Source organism: Mus caroli, unplaced genomic scaffold, assembly GCF_978045245.1.
Source record: "Mus caroli unplaced genomic scaffold, Mus_caroli_1 scaffold_14, whole genome shotgun sequence".
In the NCBI taxonomy this organism is placed as follows: Eukaryota; Metazoa; Chordata; class Mammalia; order Rodentia; family Muridae; genus Mus; species Mus caroli.
In genome coordinates this window covers 38877306-38898462 of record NW_028227269.1, presented here as the reverse complement: position 1 = coordinate 38898462, position 21157 = coordinate 38877306, and the positions used below count along the sequence as shown (strand labels likewise).

Genomic DNA, 21157 nt, shown 5'->3' with positions numbered 1-21157 from the left:
TCTTCTTAGCATGAGGCTAACTGCTCTGCAGGTCCTTTAGGACACCATGTCCAAGTATGTACTGTGGTATCATGGAAAATCCTCAAATAATATAAATGCAGAAATTAAAACCTTGATTCTTCCCCTAATTGAGCTCCACTTCCTTACCTTTCAGGTTTGCTAAAAACCTGGCCTGTGAATATTTCCCTTCCGTCTAAGGCACAGTGAAGCTGAAAATTTAAAACTGGGATTTAAAACTAGAAAGAAAATAAACAGTACTATAAGCCTGTAGAGGATACATACAGTACTGTTCAAAGAGGCTACACATGACACTTCCCAAAGGCAGAATATTTACACTGCGTTGGAAGCAGCTGTTGCAATTTAAATGATGAATATTTGGATTTGGAGATTATAAAATGATATCACACAAGGCGAAAGTGGGAAAAAGAAATCCCAAGGAAGCCGGGCATGGTGGCGCACGCCTTTAATCCCAGCACTCGGGAGGCAGAGGCAGGCGGATTTCTGAGTTCGAGGCCAGCCTGGTCTACAAAGTGAGTTCCAGGACAGCCAGGGCTACACAGAGAAACCCTGTCTCGAAAAACCAAAAAAAAAAAAAAAAAAAAAAAAAAAGGAATCCCAAGGAATTCTAGCCACCTCATTCAACATCTCAAAGGTGAGGACTTGGTTGGGCAGTGGTGGCACACACCTTTAATCCCAGCACTAAGAGGGTAGAGATAGGGGGGATCTCTGAGTTCTACAGAGCTGGTTCCAGAATAGCCAGGGCTACACAGAGAAACACTGTCTCAAAAACAAACAAACAAACAAACAAACAAACAAAGAAAACAAAACAAAAGTGAAGAAAATAAAGTGTGGTATCAGCAAGACTTAAAACAATATAGAAGCAGCTTCCCTAATTCACGAACTCCTATTTAATTTAAAGACCCTTGTCATAGACTCTTCTTTGCTCCCAAGGCCCAGGAAAGAACCACAGACAATTCAATAGGTGAAAAGTTTACTTGGAGTTGTCCAAACAAAATGTAAAATTTTAAACAGAAAACACCATTTAGGCAGGGCAGCTCTTTTGTATTAATTACATAAACACTTAAATTAGTGTAGAAATAAGCCTGAAGCTATATTTTGTTCAGTTATTCTAGGATGAACTGTTCATCAGTTTCACCCTAGCAGCCAATTCATCATGATAAAGTAAGTTAGGTGATATTAACATCCCCGAGAGCTTTCTTTCAGGAAGAACAGTCAGCTGCCATTCTATGTCCTTAAACGTATTTAGCACGAAGTTCTTCTCCTATAGTCCTGAAACTGTGGACCTATTTCACAAATTCATAGACCACTGCAGAAAGTCCTTTTTAGAAAAGAATCCATCCACCCTGAGGTCCCACCACTGCAAAATCACCATGATGTGTGGTGCTGCCGTAGAACTTAAGTCTTCTACTTAACCAAATCCGAGGATACCTTTATCCAGTTACAGTTTCCTGAGGCTCATGAACTGGGACCGATATAAACCAGTACACCAGGAAAAACAATCCCAAAAATATGAATAAGGCTGAAGATTTGGCTCAACAGTTAAGAGCTCTGGTTACAATTACATAGGACACAGGTTCTATACCCAGCAACCACATAGTGGCTCACAGCCATTCCATAACTTTAAGTTCAGAGCATCAGACACTCAATCCAGGTACCTGAGGCCCCCAGAAGACATATGGTGGACAGACATACATACAGACAAATACACATACACATAAGATAAGCTTTAAAAACTAAAAAAAAAAAAAAAAAAAGAAAAGAAAAAAAAGGAATGTATTTATTTTAAAACTATGTCCTATGCCACACTTCATTGCACTTCATGCACTGCCACAGTTCCTTGTCAACAGGACACAACCCAGAATCACCTGAGATAAGAGTCTCAAGGTGGGACTATCAAGGTCAGGTCAGCTTGTAAATATGTCTGGGCGATGGGGGCAGGGGTGGACATTGTCATTACTATGTTATTGATGTGGGAAAATCCAGTTTAAGAGTGGACTGAACCATTACCTTAATTTGCATCCTAGACAGTATTAAACAGTGAGAAAGCTAAGCATAAGGCATGTTTTACTAGCTGTTCCCTGCTTCTGGCTGATAAAGGATCCAACGTATACATGTGGATGGAGTTCACTTGGAATTCTCAACTAAAAGCAACTCTTTCCCTCTTAGACTTTGTCAAGGAATTTTATCACAGCAAAAGAAATGAAACTAAGAAACTACAGGAGCCTTTGAGCTCTTTCAACCTTGATCACAAGGTAGGATGGAGGATGGGTGGCCATTGCAAGAGACAGGAGAGCCAGACTGGCTTCAGGTAAAGGCAGCAGGGACTTGTTCAGATGGCACCTGAAGGGGTGGCTTAGACTAAGACAATGTGCCTCCTCTGGAGGACAGCAGCCTACCATAACAGGTCCTGGGGAAAGCAATGTAGCCAAAGCACAAGACAAGGACTACAAAATAACTACTAGGAATATGTTCAAGGACCTTAATCAGGATATGAAACAACTGATCCTAATGAAGACTGTGACGACACAAACCACTGAAAGAAAACATTCAAGACATGAAAGTAGAATTTAACAAAGAAACAGAATCATTAAAGACAACCAAAACTGAAATAAAACTGAAAGTGAACAACTTAGGATGCTACGCGAAACCCTCACAGAAGTCAGCAGCACACTAAAGTTGTACCATAACTCTTCTATATTGTAAAACTACTAAAGTTTTTCAAAGTATTAAAATAAATGACGTACAGCACAACGTTATTATAGTAGACCATTTAACATTTATCCAAATAGAGAAACCCAAGGTGTTTGTACCATAGATGCTCAGTGACTTGCTCATGTTTGTTCATTGAATGTTTTACAGAAGATGGATGTAAAACCATCCATTTGACTAATATCTATGCAAACTTTTTTGGTGAAATTAAAATTTAAATATATTATCTACTATGCTTTTGATGTTGAAATAAAAAGTTGCTATTTATTGCTATTTGCATAAATATGTAATTTCTATCACAGAGCCTGTATATTTTGGCCATAAAATGAAAATTAGAATTATAATTCACAGATGGCTCCTTGTGACATTGCCATCAGATACACGTGTCAAAATCTACCTTAACAACAATCATTTACTTATGTGCTAAGTACACAACACCAGGCATGTTCTATTGTGATATTCTGTAGGAACTCATTTGATACACATTATTCTAAAGGCTGATTCCAGTCCATTTAGAAGCAGACTGGAACATATTATAAATACTTAAGAAGTCCTTGGTGATCAAGGACATCCATGCAATATATCAGGCAGACATGTCACATGTTCTGTTTGTGAAGCTAGTTATCTAAATATCATGCTGGAGAAATACACAAACATTTTTTTAATACATAGATTTTAATTGAGTTTATGACTTTTGTGTTAGACCAGGTTCGTGGCAATCTGTGACAGGGTGTGACCATAGGTCAAATAGAGAAATAATATACGAAGTTACACAAGGACCTAGTGTTATACTCACTTCAGAGAACAGATGGGCTTTTCCTGTCCTTACGCTTATGAGACAGAGTCTTATGGCCTTGCCTGGCATGGAACTCACTGTGTAGACCTGGTGAGCCTCGAACTCACAGAGACCTGCTTGACTCTGTCTTCTAAGTGCTGGAGTTAACTATGAACTACCACAGCCAGCTTTCTTTTTATTTGTTATTCCTGTGTGTATACGATGTGTGTAGGTCATACAAGTGCTGTGGTACACATACAGGGGTCAGGGGACAGCTCTGTGCAGTCCGTTGTCTTCTACCTTTGTGTGGCTTCGCAAGCTCAAGCTCAGGTTGTTGGGCTTGCCCAGGAAGCACTCCGTCTCCCACACACACTGCTGGCCACAGGCTTCCCTTCTCTATAACCAGTAGTAAATTAAGGAAGTTCTGGGCACTGAGGCTACATGACTCACCATGTTAGGGACTGTGCCTGGCATGATTCTCTAAACAGCAGGAAACCAAGAAGAACCAATTTCTCAGCTTAAGATTAAACAAGTTTCACAACTGGTAGACAATGAGAGGCCATAATACCCTAGCATGCTCCTGTGGTTCAGCACTCAGAAATGAGTTCCTTAATCGTCTCTATTTGCTGCCATAGTATCTCCTTATCAAACAACACGGGCCACGGTTCGCTCTTCTGTAGTTGCTTTCGTAATACAATTACTAAGCCTTTCAATTCCAAGACAGCAGCTGGGGCAAAATCTTCCAACTATGAATGCAATTCATTCTTACCCTTTGTTCTTTACACAGGCATTTTTCAAGTGAACATAGCTGGAAGGAAATATACCCTGGAAGAGAAAACATGAAGGTTATGTTTTCTAGCTATCTCTTAAAGCCAGTTGTTCATAAGAAGGATGTATTAAACAGTTACAACCATGACAATATCAGGAATAGAAAAACATCAGTACATTTATGGGCTAAATAAAATGCAATGTAGCATGAATCATTATTTTCTAATACTAGTTACAACCATTACACTTTTAGAGATTTTTTTTTCTAAATATAATTGAAAAAAAATCAAATCTCACTCAGTAAATACATTCTTTTTGTTTACCTCTGCAAACAGAGTCTTGCAATGTAACCTTGTCTAACCTGAAATTTATTATCTAGAGCAGGCTGACCTTAAACTTTTGGCTGTCTTACAGCTATGCTTTCTCAAAGCTGACGTACAGCTATGGGCCACCACTTTGGCCATCTAAATACGTATGCTTTTAATAAATCAGAAAATAAAAGATTCAATAATTCTACATAAAAACTGTGCTTTAAAAAAGAGGGGAAAACAGCACTGTACTGGCAGGTTTTGTGTGTCAACTTGACACGGGCTGGAGTTATCACAGAGAAAGAACCCTCCCTTGAGGCAATGCCTCCATGAGAACCATCTGTAAGGCATTTTTTTCAATTAGTGATCAAGGGCCAGAGGGCTCCTTGTGGGTGGGACCATCCCTGGGCTGGTAGTCCTGGGTTCTATAAGAAAGCAAGCTAAGCAAACCAGAGGAAACAATACAGTAAGCAGCCCCCTCCATGGCCTCTGCATCAGCTCCTGCCCCCAAGTTCCTGTCCTGACTTCCTTTGGTAATGAACAGCAATGTGGAAGTGTAAGCTGAATAAATCCTTTTCCTTCCCAACTTGCTTCTTGGTCATGATGTTTTGTGCAGGAATGCAAACCCTGACTAAGACAAGCACCTATGATGTTGTTATTTGGTTATTGTTTGTGAGACATGGTCTCACACCAGAGGCCAACCAGCAAGGAATTCACTATGCTGGTCAGGTTGGCTTTGAACTTTGCAATCCTTTCCCCTCAGCATCCCAAGTGAGAGGATTACAAACATGTAACATCGGACCAGGCTGCATGTTATGTTCCAATGAATAATTTTAGCTCTGTGAGAAAAGAGAGCTCTGTGAGAAAACATGTGTGCCATTGGTTCAATTCCTGGTATTTAAAAAAAATAAACTTGGGACTGGAATGATGGATCAGTGTTTAAAAGTGCATATACTCAAGACCGGACTCAATTCTATATATTCTACAATAATAAATAGGAAGAGAATGCTTTTTAGCTTTTTTCATAAAATTTATATTTATTTCAATATAACAAAATTAACAAGTGAAGCAACATCAGTATAGAAAAGTTAAAATCAAGATTTATGATATGAGATGGAATTGAAAGAGAAATCATAATAAATTTTTCAGAAATGTGTGCTAGATGAATAATTAAATATCAAAACTATATTTGCATGTGCCCTGCAGATGTCCAAATATAAAAAAAGCTTTAAATGAAGACTAAAGTATCAAGAAATTAAATTTATATGCTCATTTGTCCCTTAGGCTTTTCTTGAGACTGATCTAAAGTAATAAAATGAAGTAATTAAACACAGTTGGATATTCTAGCAGAAGCAAAGAGACAGGCAAAGGAATTTAGATTGTATTTTCAAAATGAGAGATGAAAAAAAAAAAAAAAAAAGGAATGACAAACTAGAATGTATTAGAGGAGTCCGCAGGATGGGCTTTGTTGTCAAGCCTGGCCACCTGAGTGTGATCCTCGAGAAAAGCATGTTAGACAGAGAGAACGAGCTATGTACCACGCTATGTGGGTCTGTTGCTCATGTGTGCACAGACAAACACACACACACACACACACCGCAATAAAATTTTTAAAAAGGAACAACACAGTAGAATATGGAAACATATTCAAAAGCTACAGATGATTAGAATAAAGCACGTAGCAAAGATTACCATAAAAATTCATGAACAGCCCAGATGAAAGGTAAAATGAAAGTCACATTGCTTCCTAAGGGTTTCTCTAAGTAATGACTCTCAGGACCTCCCTAGACTGGCAAGAAACATGAACGCTTGCAAGGGCCGTGTTCCTGGTTTAGCCCCCATCACCCAGGGAACCCTCAACGTGACACTAAAACAAACTTGTTCCTCCACACCAGCATCTTACAGACAATAATACAGGAAACTGAAAGATAAAATATCATTATTCCATATTTCTTTTGGAATATATTTCTCCTGCCTGAATTTTAATTTACCTCTCTGGGAAACTAACACTTCAAAAAGATTTTGTTTATATCTAATAAGCTTAAGGACTTCCCAGTAAAATTTTCAGCGGCAATAAGGAATTATGATTTTAGCATCTTACCTTACCTTTAATCCCAGTTCAAAGGATTCCCCCAAATTATGAAGATGTGTATTACCATGTTTTTGGAGTCTAATTAAGAGCTGAACTATAATTTCAATTGTACACCACAAGTTTTAAAGAATCCTCTAATTACAGTTACAAATAACAGTTTTTACCTTGATGTTGGGATTTTTTAAGGCAAATCCTCTGTACCAGCCTGTGGAGAAATAATCACGATTACATTTTAATACATAAGGCCTGATGATACTAAAGATAACAAATAACAAATGATTGTATGTTCTTTGATGTTGAATTTTTAATCTTCATGTGACTATTCTATGCATGAATACAGTGATTCAGGATTAAGCTAGGTAACAGATCGATTGACCCCCAAGTTTAAGCATTTTATTTATGTCTTGTTTTATTAAAATTGAACCAGAAGTTTGTATAGGAAATAAGGGCTTGGACCAAAAGCATTATGCTTAAATAAAGAAACCCGCAGAAATTTACTAGCTATATTTTATTTTGTTTTATTTTACAGTAGGGTCTGTGTAGCCTAAGATGGCCTTGAACTCAGAGTTTTCCTTCCTTGGCCTCCCAAGTGCTGAAATTAGTTATGTGCCACCAAGCCCAGCTTATTCTTTAATCTGGGGATACGACTTTACCTCCCTGTGCTCCACTTCTCCCCATTTTATTAAAAGCCACACTATGACTATGGGAAGTCTACACAGATTTACTGCCACTCTGAATTCTGTCTCATGAGAAGCACAGGTTTGATTGCCAAGCAACAGTGCCTGGCCAGTACATACACAAGCCAACCATCTGCATCAGTGCCTGGCCAGCAGTGATGTAACAGATGTGTGTATACACAAGCTCACCATCTGCATCAGTGCCTGGCCAGTAGTGGTGTAGCAGATGTGTGTATACACAAGCTCACCACCTGCATCAGTGCCTGGCTAGCATGATATAGCAGATGTGTGTATATATAAACTCACACCTGTAACAGTGCCTGGTCAGCAGTGATATAACAGATATGTGTATATATAAATTCACCACCTATATCAGTGCCTAGCTAGTATTGATGTAGCAGGTGTGTGTATATATAAACTCACACCTGTAACAGTGCCTGGTCAGCAGGGATGTAGCAGATGTGTGTATACACAAGCTCACCACTTATAACAGTGCCTGGCCAGCAGTGGTGTAATAGATGTGTGCAGACAAAATCATACAACCTATAAAAATGCCTGGCCAGCTCTGATGTAACAGATATGTGTATACACAAGCCCTCCACTTGTCACTAGATCAGCTTCATGTTCTAAGAACTGCTACCCAAATGGACTTGTATATTCTTCATTGGAATACTATTTAATCAACATAGTTTGCCACAGTGTCTATGATGCTTAAACCCTGAATGACCCAGAAGAAGTATTACAGTACCACTCTTGAGGGAGATTTCTCTTTTTTCCCAATTTAAACAAATGTAAGTATACTTTTTTTGGAAGTGCAGAAGCTAATTTTCTTGATAGGAAATTATTTTGGTGTGTACAAATATTCTATCTAATTTAATTCTTTTTGACTAATTGAATTCTTAAGAGCAAATGTTTGAGTTTTATATTATATTTGTTTTAGTTGCTGACAATTCTTTCATATATTTGTATTTGTATATATATATATATATGTATGTGTATATATATATATTTTTTTTTTCCCTACCTACATCTAACCATCTGAACAGCAGCCCCAGTAAGGAAGACTGGGTTGGGAGTGAGAATCTCTGTATTTCAGGGTTTATTAGCTTCTCTTAAAAACAGATGTAAAAATGTATTGATTTGTAATAATTATTCTAGTAGAATTGAAAATGTCTTGATAATTTCAGAAATGCCAGACAGATCTCTGTATAATTATATTATGCAGGAAAAAGTTTAGATTACTATATTTCATTTAATATACACCCTGTTTCTATGCACCCATTTAAGGACAATTTTATATTTCTGTACCAAGGAGAAACAGACTGATTGCATTCAGTAATGACATGAAAATTGTTATTATATTTTGGGGTTTTTCAATTACAGTGGACAGAATAAATATCCACATATCATCAGCATTTAAAACCAGATTCCAGTAAATGTATCAGCTCCATTTGTTCAAACACAATTTAATGCCTGATGAAACTTTGTAAGATAGAACATTATCATATAATAAATCCCTAGAGGAAGGAAGCCTTCTAAAAGGAAGTCGGTATTTTTTTTTAATATACTCATGACATTATAGTCATTTTGTTAAAAAGAAATGTAGACAGTTCATCTGGGATCCTTTCAAGCACTAAAATTTCAAGGTAGATTCTAGAACAAGAATGGAAGCATCTAAGAATAGATGAGGTATTTTTAATGAGTTACCTGTTAAATAAATTAATAATAATCACACCAGATCGTACAATGAAGTCTGCTAAAAATTCGTTTCAAATTCATTGGATAATTTTATTCCAAATTTGGAGAAGAAAGATTACATCCAGGCTAGAGTGGAGCAGGCCAGCCTGCCTCAGTTTCTTGCTACTCAACTTCAGGGGCACCATCTTTAATGCTTCAACCCGAGGTACACCAGTTATGAGCTTGCCCCTCAGTGTTTGATCTCCCAGGGTTTCAGGAAAACCGTCAAAGCTGGAGTTAGTAATGAATTCCTATAATCAGTGACTTCTGCATCTCCACATAAGGACTAAAAGATGATAAATTAGGGGAAAAATATAATCAACTTAAAAAGAATACTAGTTTTCCCATAATCACACATCAAATATATAAGGAGCAAGTTCTGTCAGAAATGGTTTGCTGTGCATACTGGCAAAGTTTCTGAAATGAACAGACAGAATTCTGAAGGGTCACAAAGAATTCATGGGATAAGAATCTCTTCCTACGACTTCAAGCCATAAGGGGGAGGTCACTGACCGTCGCACTTCTCCAGGATCTGAACAGTATCTCCGATCTCCAATGACAGGCCATATGGGACAGTGCCTCGAAAGCTGGCAATAACTGTAAGAAATGATAGAGAATGTCAGAAGGCAATCACGTCAGTTAGAGCAGCTATACTGCTTACAATTAAACAGTATTACATAGGGAAATGAATGTGAGCCTACTGTCATTTCACTTTTATATGCTTTAAAAGAAAATCTTTAAGCTCATATATTTTACCAAACTCTTGGTCAAATAAACACTATGAAGATCCACAGAAAATATAAGGAATACACCCCAGGTAGTATGTAAAACACCAAGTCTATTGCCAGCAATATATAAAGGCAGTGATATTGCTTGTAAAGGTCCTTGAGGGACTGTGTACTTTAAATCCTACTGCAGTCAACTGCTCCTTCCGGGTGCCTGGCTGTGGTAATTAATAAACAGATGTTACTCATAAATGAAGATGATATCTCATACTCAGTACTAAGCTGGGGTTGCCTAGAGTCTATACTGTTGTGTTCTTCCCCTGAGTCTGTAAACTTCCAAAGAAAAGGGATTCTGTCTATTTGCTGACTCGCATCTTGAGAGCCACGCCTAGTTTATGGCATACCAACAGTCGTTCTTGCAGTAAAATCAGTGGTGACGTTTTATTTCCCAATGACTGACCCATCCTTAGAGCTAAACACTCAGCCATAACTCCCACAGTCCTTAGCACTTCAATATTTGCAATCGAGGGCACCATTAATTATAGATTAATGCTGTAGATAAACTGGTTTCAGAAACACTGTGCAGAGTAAGGCAGACTAGGATGCACCCCCTACAGAAAGACATGCACCTAAATTAGTTATCCCAGGCTACCCCAGGAATGATAGGGAGAATGAAGCTCAGAGATGTTAAAGATATTAAAGAAAATAAATCAAAACACCCAGAGAAAAGGTTACCACCCACAAAAAAAAAAAAGAAAAGACCATGTACACTGAAGCCAATTTGTAATTTATGTCAGGTTGAAGGGATTTCTAAAAGGTGAAAATTTGAATTTTATTTATAATTTTGTTTCAGGAAATAAAGTCCAGATATAGCCCTAATCACCAAGCAAGATTCTGCTTTTTGGGGAATATATTTGAAAAGCCCGAGCAAACACATGAATCTGTCAAAAATAAATAAAAAATAAATGTACCAATATGTTAATGAGCTTTTAGAGACATCTCAAGCCCTTTTATGATCTCAGAACAAAATTAACAGTAGAAATCAAAATACAGGACAGAAAAACAAAACCCAAAGTAACACAGGATAGAACAAAATAACAACACAGGACAAATTGAGGATACTTTATGACTACAGACAAACACTAGATTATGTCATTTTCTAACTATAACAGTAAATACCATAAGGTCTCAAAGTAGTGTTCAAGAAAGTATTTGCTTGAAAATCCCAAGTTCATGTACCTTGAAAGATTAGATCATATAACTTTCAGATACTTCTAAGAGAATGACCACTGAACAGACCATAGATTTGTTATTATTTAGAACACTCCAACAGAAACCTGTACTTAGACAGACTTCCTCTCCTTGCTGGTAACTATAATCCTCATGACAGCCTCCTTGACTCCTGCGTGTCCTCCGGTTCCACAGTGCGTGCGTGAAGGGACCAGAGTCTATCACTCTCATTGTTTATGTTCTCAAGGTTTTGGGCAATGTTCGACTGAAAAGCACTGTGAACATGGTGACTGTCTCTCGGTACGAGTAGGCTGAGCTTTAGCCTGTGACCACTCAGGGGATGAATGGAATCATGACCACACTGTAATATGTTTTGGTCTGAAACAGTCATGTTTGTTTCATTGCTCAATTTTCTAGAATAAACCTGTTACCTGTGAAAATGCATTCTCTCAAAGAAGCTATTTAAACTGATTTTCTGGGTTTATAACTATTTTTTATCTAATCTACTAGAATATTTCTCCTCCTGCCCCATCACAGTTCCCTAGAAACTACCAGGTAATATGACTTTAAATCTTAGCTTGATTAGCTTTCTCCTTTGTTGGAACCACGTGGAGCTAATGCCTTCATTGAAGCTCGCACTGACTCCACGTCATGAGTATCTTGGCACATGAAAGGAGTTTGATCAAACACAGATGAAACCACTGAGAGACATTTCTACTGGACTCACACAACTACATGGACACATGCCATAGCAGCTACCCTGGAAGTAGTGAAGAATAGACCATATAGAAGAAAAGCACTTCCAGGAGGTAGCTCAGGGCATGGCTCTTGCCCTTGTACTCTGAACTGGTAAGCCATTTTCAGTTTCTGAGTAGGCATTGCTGAGCCCTGATCAGAGTTTTCAACTTCCGATTATGAAAGAGAATGCAGAAAGAGCGAACCACAAGCAAAACAGAAGGTGATTTAAAAACATGACTGGTTCACCTTTGTTATCAGCAGGATGGACTGCATTACAAACTAAGGACAGCTAGCTCATTGAAGCACAGCTCCAAAGGAAACACAGGCATTCATTAGTGAAGGCTCTGTTTGCATTTCCATGAGAAACTCTTAAAGCAGACATTTAAAATTTTTGTTTTGGAAACAAACTTTCAACTACTCTGTGTGAACATTCTACCAGTGTTCTTCTAAGAAACAAATTCATAGTTGAAAATTAACTTGGTCACCAGTTACTACGATACACTAGCAATGTCTTTATACAAAATGTACTCACATACTTCTTAGGGGCAGCTTTTTCCCCAGTCTACTAAAGTGGCGACACATGTGTTGCGCCTTGACTTTTTTATTTGTTTATCTTCCTATGACTTAAATAGCTACAAAACACTTCACAGAGAGCTTGCAGAGCTACAGAGTCACAGGCTTAGTCCTACTGAGCACCAGCACCGAGAACACAGCTGAAAGTCAATGTCTGGATCATGTTCATTTCCCCATTCACAACGTCCAAATATTAAAAACCCTAAGCTTTCCTTTAGACTAAGATAACAAAGTAAAGGAATTAATTATTTGGAAAAAGAAATATGTACAAATTTCATTTATATTTATGTCCTTAAAGTATATATTCAAGTGCCAAAACACTAAATATATAACATTGCTGTGGTGATTGATAGAAATGTCCCAGCCATGGCCATATTGTTCACAAACACTGTCTTTCCTTTACATAGTGATAATAGTTCAGTGTACACTGGCACTTTTCTAAGATCTAAATATATTCAAGATATATTCTCAGATATAACTATTAAATATTTTCTAAGTCAGAGGCAAAGGGAAGTTAAACCATGCTACATGATAGGGATTCATTTCTTAGGCTCAAGAATACCATTTCTTTATGTAAAGAACAACAACAAACTATTTTCAGGCTTTTAAGATGGGTGCAGAAAAATTCAAGCCCAGAGTTCTAGGACTTTTAAAACCTGAAACTCAAACCAGATTACTCAAAAGTTTTATAAGTGAGACATGTGGCTGCAAGTTGCAGACGATATCACCAGCACAGTCAAAGTAGGGGGTTTACAAGGACTCCACTTGCCACAGTCCACTTCGAGCCACGTAAATACTGGCTGGTCCTTGCCTGTTGCAAGCTGACCATCTGAGATGACTAGAATATGGAGCAGGAATAAAAAGAATGGAATTTCTTTGTCCCTGGTGACACAAAGAAGGGGTCTCATGTCTCTAAGAGAGAATTCTGCCTTCATCTTCCTGGTAAAAAGATCTGCAACATACTACCAAGTTGTGGTCTGAACTATGATGCTACTAGTCTCAAGTTCTGAGACTTCACAGACTTCACAGAATTCGATTTACTACCAAAATGTAACTCCAGATCTTTTTTCTTTTTGCTTGTTTCTCAACAAAACAGACAACTGCCCCTCAAAATTCAATACCCAACTTTAAGTGAGATAGCTATACAATCTTCCGTGCCAGTCAGAGACGGGGTGAGGCGGGTGCTGGCTGTGGACCATCTATATACATTCTCTTGCTCCTTAGACCACACTTCACACTGGCCCTTTCTCTCTCTGAATGTCTGGCTGGCTCTTGTTTTGTCATGAATATATTCATATGTGAGTTTCTTATCTTATATGGGGATCATGAGGTGACAGAGGAAAGGGGAGGAAGAGGTAGAATTCCTGAAGAACTTAGAGATGAGCTGGGGAAGTGGGCAGAACAAAGAGGGAGGAAGATGAAGAGGACTTGACTTCTTTGTGGGGCACTTTATGTAATGGTAACCTGTTAAGAAAAGAGGTGTCACCTCCTCCACACATTGTGAATTCCCAAGAGAAAACCTGTTGTGGACTTGCGATGACAGTCTCATCAAATGTGTTCCTGTTTCCCTAAGTTTCTGGGGCAGGACTTGCTAGAGGGTAGGATGGGAGTATGTAGACTGGAGCTGTGTATTGGCACCTCTCCTACGGCAGGGCCGGGCAGAACTGTTCTTCGCCTTTATTCTAGTCCCCTATGTCCTACTCAGGATGGAATCAGAAGCACATGTGTCCTGGTTAGCCTGAACTGTCAACTTTACACAGTTCAGAGTCATCTGAGAGCAACTGCCTACAGCAGACTGGCCTGGGGGCATATCTGTGAGGGGTTATTATTAATTGATCAAGGAAGGCTCAGCCTTGGTGGGTGACACAATCCTAGACAAGTGGTTCTGGGGTATGTGTGAACACTAGCTAACTGTTAGCTTGATAACAAGCCAGGAAGATCATCTCTTGCTTCTAAAATCCTGTTTTGAGTTAGTGCCCTGACTTCCCTCAGGGATGGATTGTGACCCAGAAGTATAAGGTGAAATAAAACCTTGTCTCCCCTCGGTGGCTTGTGTTTAGTGTTTCATCACAGGAACAGAATGAAACTAAAACAGATGTCATTATTGACTTGAAGGGACTTGCAGCTGGCTATCAGTGTGACAGCATGACCATGGGAGCAGATGGGTCACAAAGGTATGTGTGGGGGCCGGGGAGGGGAGGAGGAATCACAGGAAATGCAGAAAGAGATGGAGTATTAGGTTTTAGATAAAGTTTGATGCTTAACATTAATACAGGAACAATGGATAAATGCTGAGTTCTAACTTCCACCCTTAGGCATGCCCCAAGTTTGCAGCTGCCTACTTTTTGTCAATGGGATTCACAGGGACCTACACACCTTGTAGGGAGGCCTGAGAGATACAGATTCATGTATTCTACCAAACAGGATCCCTTTCTTATGCCCCAGTATCCAAGATCAACATCTGGGACGTTTCAGGCCCCTCTCTAAGTGCAGTGACATTGAAACAATAGAAATGGACCAAATAACACTCATTTCTGGCATTTCATAAGTATATCCTGGCCTTCATATCAAATCCTAAAGCTGTCCTGTTATGAGGCTCATTCTACCAAGGATTTCAGTGCATCCTATTTGTGTCACTGTCCTCAGAACACATGGCACTAGAAAGTATGGCTTCGGGCAGTGTGGTGAGCATGAAAAAAACCCTCTAGCAATGCATGGTGTCCTCTTGTCTATGGGTACAGAGGCACAAGGTAACTGGCTGCCAGCCCCTGCTAGGACAGCCTTAGGTGAAGACAGATGTTTCACTCGGGTTAGGCCTCCTTGCCACTGTAGCTGCCATCCAATGACATCCAGATCGTTGTACTTGTTAAAATTCTGACAGGAAATTCCAGCTCAAGTGTTAGACCATCACTGGGTTTACATTGTAGTTCATCTCTCTCTGCAGAGGCTGCTTGCTTCCATTCCTCTTTTGCAGTGTGAACCCCAAGAATCCCTCGTGATTCAAATACCCATAACCTTCATCTTAAGGTTTCATCCTGCTCTGGGAAAAGAACCAGAAGGAGGTGAGGAAGGCACCGAAGTAACAGTTATCAGGAGGGAATGACTAACATGTATTTAATGGCACTGGCACCATGGTAGGAAATGACCTTGCTGTATTCCCCACAGGGCTACAGAGCATTTGCCACGGTATTCATGCTACAAATACAAGGGCATGCTCCTAAGTAGCTCAGGAATCACTGAAGGTCACAACAGAAACTTTAATTAAAACTACCAGTTGGTATTTTAGAAATAACTCAAAATGACCAAAAAAAAAAAAAAAAAAAAAAGTTATGGTTTGGGACCACTGCCAGTCACACAGGACATCTTAGAAGAGACTTTAAACAATTATCTCAAAAGAATCCTAGCAAACTGGAAAGGGGCAAGATTTTAAGCAGAGAGGAGGGCAGCTGGGACCTTATTCCACTGATTCTGGGGATCTCAGCCACATCACTGCCCTGCAAAAAGATGTTGGGGGAGTCCAACTGGAATATGGACTTGGGAGCCTAGAAGGAAATGTGGTGGGTTTTTTTTTCCCCACCAGAATTGTTAACTACAAATTTGGAAGCTAGATTTGAATCCAAAAACCAAACTAAGGCTTTTACTTAACAGAGGCAAGTGAAAAACTCTCTTTTATTATTTTAACTTCTTGGAAATCATTCTTAGCAAGTTATGTTCAGATGCTGATTTAGGCAACTGGAAAGGTAAAACAGAGTTATGAATAATTTTTCTGATTAAAAAAAGCATAAGGAATCTGCTTTAGAAAATAATAGATTAAAAGACATTTTCCTGACTCAAAGGCAGAGACATGGGTCCAACTGTTGGGTGTTCCATATTCATTCCACTGCAATAGTGTATTATTTGTCCAGGGGACAATAAAGCCTTCAGGACTAAAACAGATGGAAGTTACAGAAAGCAATAGTTGCTTTTCATATGGTTTATGTGGATTTTTATTAGGTAAATAAGATACCATTTTCCCATCATGTTTTACTAAATCCAGTACCCAAGTACTTGGCAAATATGCATACAACAAACAAACAAACAGCAAACAGCTGCCTTTTCGAGAGGTTAGATGGTGAATATTTAAATAATATTATGTAGAAGAAGCCTTTGAAATACAGAATTGATCAGATTCCTTGGCTTCATTGTAAGGTGTTCATGTGGTTTTGCTACAATCAAGAAGAATAACAGGACCTGTTGTGTGTGCTCTTTCTCTAGTTTCTGTCCTCAAGTCCTAGATACTCAGTGACAATACCGATCTAGGGCAGAACATCAGCACTGGGGGCACAAGGGGAGGAGGCACAGCTCCCACTGCCCCTCAGCACCCCTAGAAGCTGATGGAGTTTATAGTAGCTATCTTAGCACTAGGTGGTTCCAGAGGGACATCAGACAGGTTACAACTGATAAGATAACAGTGCCGTCCATAGTGGCATAGGAGGGCAGCTTTCTTTATCATACAAAGCTTTAAGATTTTCAGGAAATGTCTCTGGGAAAAGAATGCATTGCTGTTTTAATGTGTTTGTATATGAAAGGAATATGAATTCTACACTAGCAGTCTTATACGCAAACACATCCGATTGTGATAGAATTCTTGCTTCAAGAATGGTGAGAGGCTTTAATTATATTTGGGATTCTTTTCCTCTCAAGTTCATGTCATTCCCCCATCCTTTCATCCTGAAGCACTGAAGGGTCTACCTGAACAACCATACAGCTTCATCCCTTCCCTGCACAGGGATTTGGCTCAGCAAAAGCACAGTGCACAGTCCTTGCTGCTCCTCGTGTTTCCCAAGCTAATACACAGACTTCTCTCATCTAGAGCAGCTGTTATCTTCACACACCTAGGCTCTGGTTTGCCTCATTGGTAGTTTTCTCTCCCCCATTTGGAATTGTGACTCCAATTCCCAATGCTTATTTCTCCAGAGGATGGCATGTATATGACATTCCACAGTACATAAACCACATTGACATTCCATCTGGAGACATAGAACCCTGAGTTCCCAGCATTACTCCTCGTCCTGTGCTGAGGAGCAGCCATACAGCATACCAATGGAGGAACAAAGGAGCAGTGTCCCATACTCTCTCAACACCTACGCCCTGTGTCTGTGTGCATCTTTCAACCCATCCCTCTGCACAAGCCCTCTCAGCCATCACATAGAGCTGCTTCCTAGCTCTACACAAGTGCTCTTTCTCTCCTCACTTGGGATTCAGGCTTCCCTATCAATCAGGGTATCCTCCTGAAAGAGAGTCCGCATTCTTTGACCCTCCCACACATATCATTCCTCTCTCCTTTGCAGCACTTACCACATACTACAATGAAAATTTTAGGTTCTTTCATGCTCCCAACACCTAGCACAATGGCTGATTCCTAGTAGGTCTTCAATAAATGTCAGGGGAAGAAAGAAGAAAATCGACAAGTTTGCTCATGTTCCCAAATCCCTATGAATGGTGTTAGGCTTTAGAACCAATGGGAAGGCAACATTCTGCACTTGAACGTCAAATCTGTAGTCACGAGAAAGAAGTTTCGTACATCATTTGCGCTCTACAAATGATAGACCAGGAGCACACCAGTCTTTTGCTGTTTGGATTTTTGCCATTTAAGCATTTAATTTGGCCCTTCCCTTGCCCATTTAAACTATTATTAAGAAATCGGGGCTATAGTCACAAAAGAACCCACATGGTATGCACTCACTGATAAGTGGATATTAGCCCAAAAGCTCAGAATACCCAAGATACAATCCACAGACCACACAAAGCTCAAGAAGAAGGAAGACCAAAGTATGGATGCTTCGGTGCTTCTTAGAAGGGGGAACAAAATACTCATGGGAGGAAATCCAGAGACAAAGTGTGGAGCAGAGACTGTAGGAAAGGCCATCCAGAGACTGCCCCACCTGAGGATCCAACCCATATACAGTCACCAAACCTGGACACTATTGTGGATGTCAAAAAGTGCTTGCTGACAGGAGCCTGATATAGCTGTCTTCTGAAAGGCTCTGCCAGAGCCTGACAAATACAGAGGCGGATGCTCACAGCCAACCATTGGACTGAGCACACGGCCCCCAATGGAGGAGTTAGAGAAAGGACTGAACGAGCTGAGGGAGTTTGCAACCCTATAGGAAGAACAACAATATCAACCAACCAGAACCCCATCCCCCAGAGTTCCGAGGGACTAGACCACCAACCAAAGAGTACACATGGAGGGACCCATAACTGCAGTCGGATATGTAGCAGAGGTTGGCCTTGTTGGGCATCAATGGAAGGAGAAGCCCTTGGTCCTGTGAAGGCTCGAGGCCAAGGCAGGGAGGTGGGAGTTGGTGGTGGGTGGGGGAACACCCTATAGAAGCAGAGGAAGTGGGGTGGGATAGGGAGTTTCCAGGTGGGAAACTGGGAAAGGGGATAACATTTGAACTGTAAATAAAGAAAATATCCAATTAAAAAAAAAAAGGAGATCAGAGTTAGTCATTTCTCATACATGTATGAGTCTTGAAACCCCTAAACTCAATGTATTTTCAGGGCTGAAACTAATATTTTATCAAGGACGGCATATAGAAAAGAGGAAAAACAGTTGTTTAGTAAACCCTTCCAGGTAAATGGGAGGCAGGATCCAACCCATCAAATAGCATCTTCACGTGTGGTTTCTCTTTCCCTATTAAAAAAGCCTTGCTAAGCCATGGTTCCCACCAGCGCTGAGATGTGTTAGATGTGATTACTGGTATTAACAAACTAACCACCACTTTATAGTTTCTCCTTGCAAAGATCAGGTATCCTATGGAGAAGCACTAAGAGGATATGCAAATATATCCCTTCTCATCCAATTTCATAGGCTGTAGTGATAGCTCTTGCTTACAACCATAGCCATTTCTAATTCTGATTTTCCCTGCACAGGGTTATTCAGACATAGCTGGACTATTTTGCTTGGAAACAAAAACTGCAATGGATCCTTTTTAAAATAAAAAGAATGTAGTGAGTTTAGTCTTTATTATTTTTTAAATAAAAAGCTTACATTAGCAATGCTGCCATAGGTATTCTTCAGATGGCCTATTCAACATGTATACAATTTCATTTGTATTAGAAAACGAAAAGTATCAAATTTGTCTCAGAAAATTAAAGAAACAATAACTTAAAAACATTCTGCCCAAGGCTGAGAAGATGGGGCATTTGGTAAAAATACTTTCCACAAAAGTATAAGGAGCTGAGTTCAATCCTTAGGAGCCTCATAAGATAGCCAGGTACAGTAGTGTGCACCTATTACCCCAGTGCTAGGCATACAGACGAGCAGACCCTTGGGACCTCCCAGCCAGCCATCGTAGCCTAATCAGTGAGCTTCAGGTCAACAAGAGACACTACCTCCCCAAAACAAGATTGGGAGTTCCTAAGGAATAATGGCAGAGGTTGACCTCTGGACTTCATATTCCCAAACATGAATATAAGTCCACAAGCATACATATACAAACATGCAACTATGATTCACAAACACAGACAGAAGTTGAATCTGGCTATCACCATGCAACATGAATTTAATAGACACTACTTTCTTATACACATCTGTGGATCTGTGTTTGGCAAAAGGCAGCCAATATTTAAAAAACAAAAACAAAACAAACAAACAAACAAACAAACTAACTTGGATGGTCTTTCATCGACCACAACAACCATTGGCTTAAGTCAAACCTTCCTATCTTTGTTACAATTGGTGATTTATGATGTAATGCTATTAAAGATAAACTTCCCAATAACTGTAATCATTTTGTACACTAATGCTTGCCTTCAACAAAGACCTTAAGCCTTTATGATGTTTAGAACAAAAGCTTTAAACTGCTGCATACTACATTAGAACCATTAAAAATCCTTAAGATCTTAGCTGAAGTTACAGTGAGTCCCACCTTAGAAATGATCAATGCATTAGAGATTTTATGTAGCTTCTTATTTAAAGGCAGGAGCCCTCAACTGGCTCATTGAACTTAACTATAAGTAGCTGGAGTGTATAGAAAAGGAGAAAGAGTGGCGGTAATCTGTAGCAGGAGAGTTGCTACATAGAACACGTCTCTCAAGAAGAGAAGGACCTAGCCAGGCTGGTGCTTTCTTCTCCTCAGCACTTTTCTCATCCATGTCAGGGGCCAGCAAAGGCTGACCCACCTCAGCTTTGCCATCTGTACTGCTCAGAAATGGCCAGCACAGATAGTTTATAAATACTTTTCTGTCAGTTCCTTCTCCCATAGGAACACTGTTGTCCTGGGAGCACGGATCTCTTCCCACTGGATGCCAGCCCCAATGGACAGGATCTATATAGCAGCCACCTGACAAAGGGGGCTGAGGGATGGAACTGTCAGGTCTTTGGGGACCCACGGCAAGCTGGGGCTCCTCTGTAAACTTGCACAGTTTCAAGACTTGAAAGGCCACACAGCACATGTGATACCTGAAAACTGGGATCTACCTGGCTTACATTACCCAGGAGATTAATGGAATTCTGTTATTTCTGTGTAATAAGTTCTCCATGAAGCCTTTCAGCTCCCTTTCAATTATTATTATTTTAAACAGAACGCTATTAAATAAGGAAATGCTGCTAGTTTGTTGTGAAAAACCTTAACGACAAGTTGAGGCAAAACTCACAAAAACTTAAGAGCTAACTCAGGGAGCTGGAATAAAAATGAACATTACCAACTCAGCATTTATTAATTCTTAATCAACTTTTAGATTCTTCCTCAGGGTTTTCAGAGGACACCAAGTTTCACTGGAACCCTGCTCTCTGCTCTTCCCCTCCCGCAACTGTA

The 21157-nt window shown here is 39.7% G+C and overlaps 1 protein-coding gene across 7 annotated transcripts in view; it reads right to left on the bottom strand.

Moving 5' to 3' along the window:
• Dock4 (dedicator of cytokinesis 4) overlaps positions 1–21157 on the bottom strand; it is a 408217-nt gene that overhangs the window by 221512 nt on the left and 165548 nt on the right. For all 7 annotated transcript variants that reach the window (XM_029484743.1, XM_029484744.2, XM_029484748.1 and 4 more), the window contains exons 2-4: positions 9601–9684; positions 6838–6878; positions 4275–4330 (exon numbers count right to left, since the gene is read on the bottom strand). In XM_029484743.1, coding sequence (XP_029340603.1) covers positions 4275–4330; positions 6838–6878; positions 9601–9684 — 181 coding nt within the window. The remainder of the gene's footprint in view (positions 1–4274; positions 4331–6837; positions 6879–9600; positions 9685–21157) is intronic.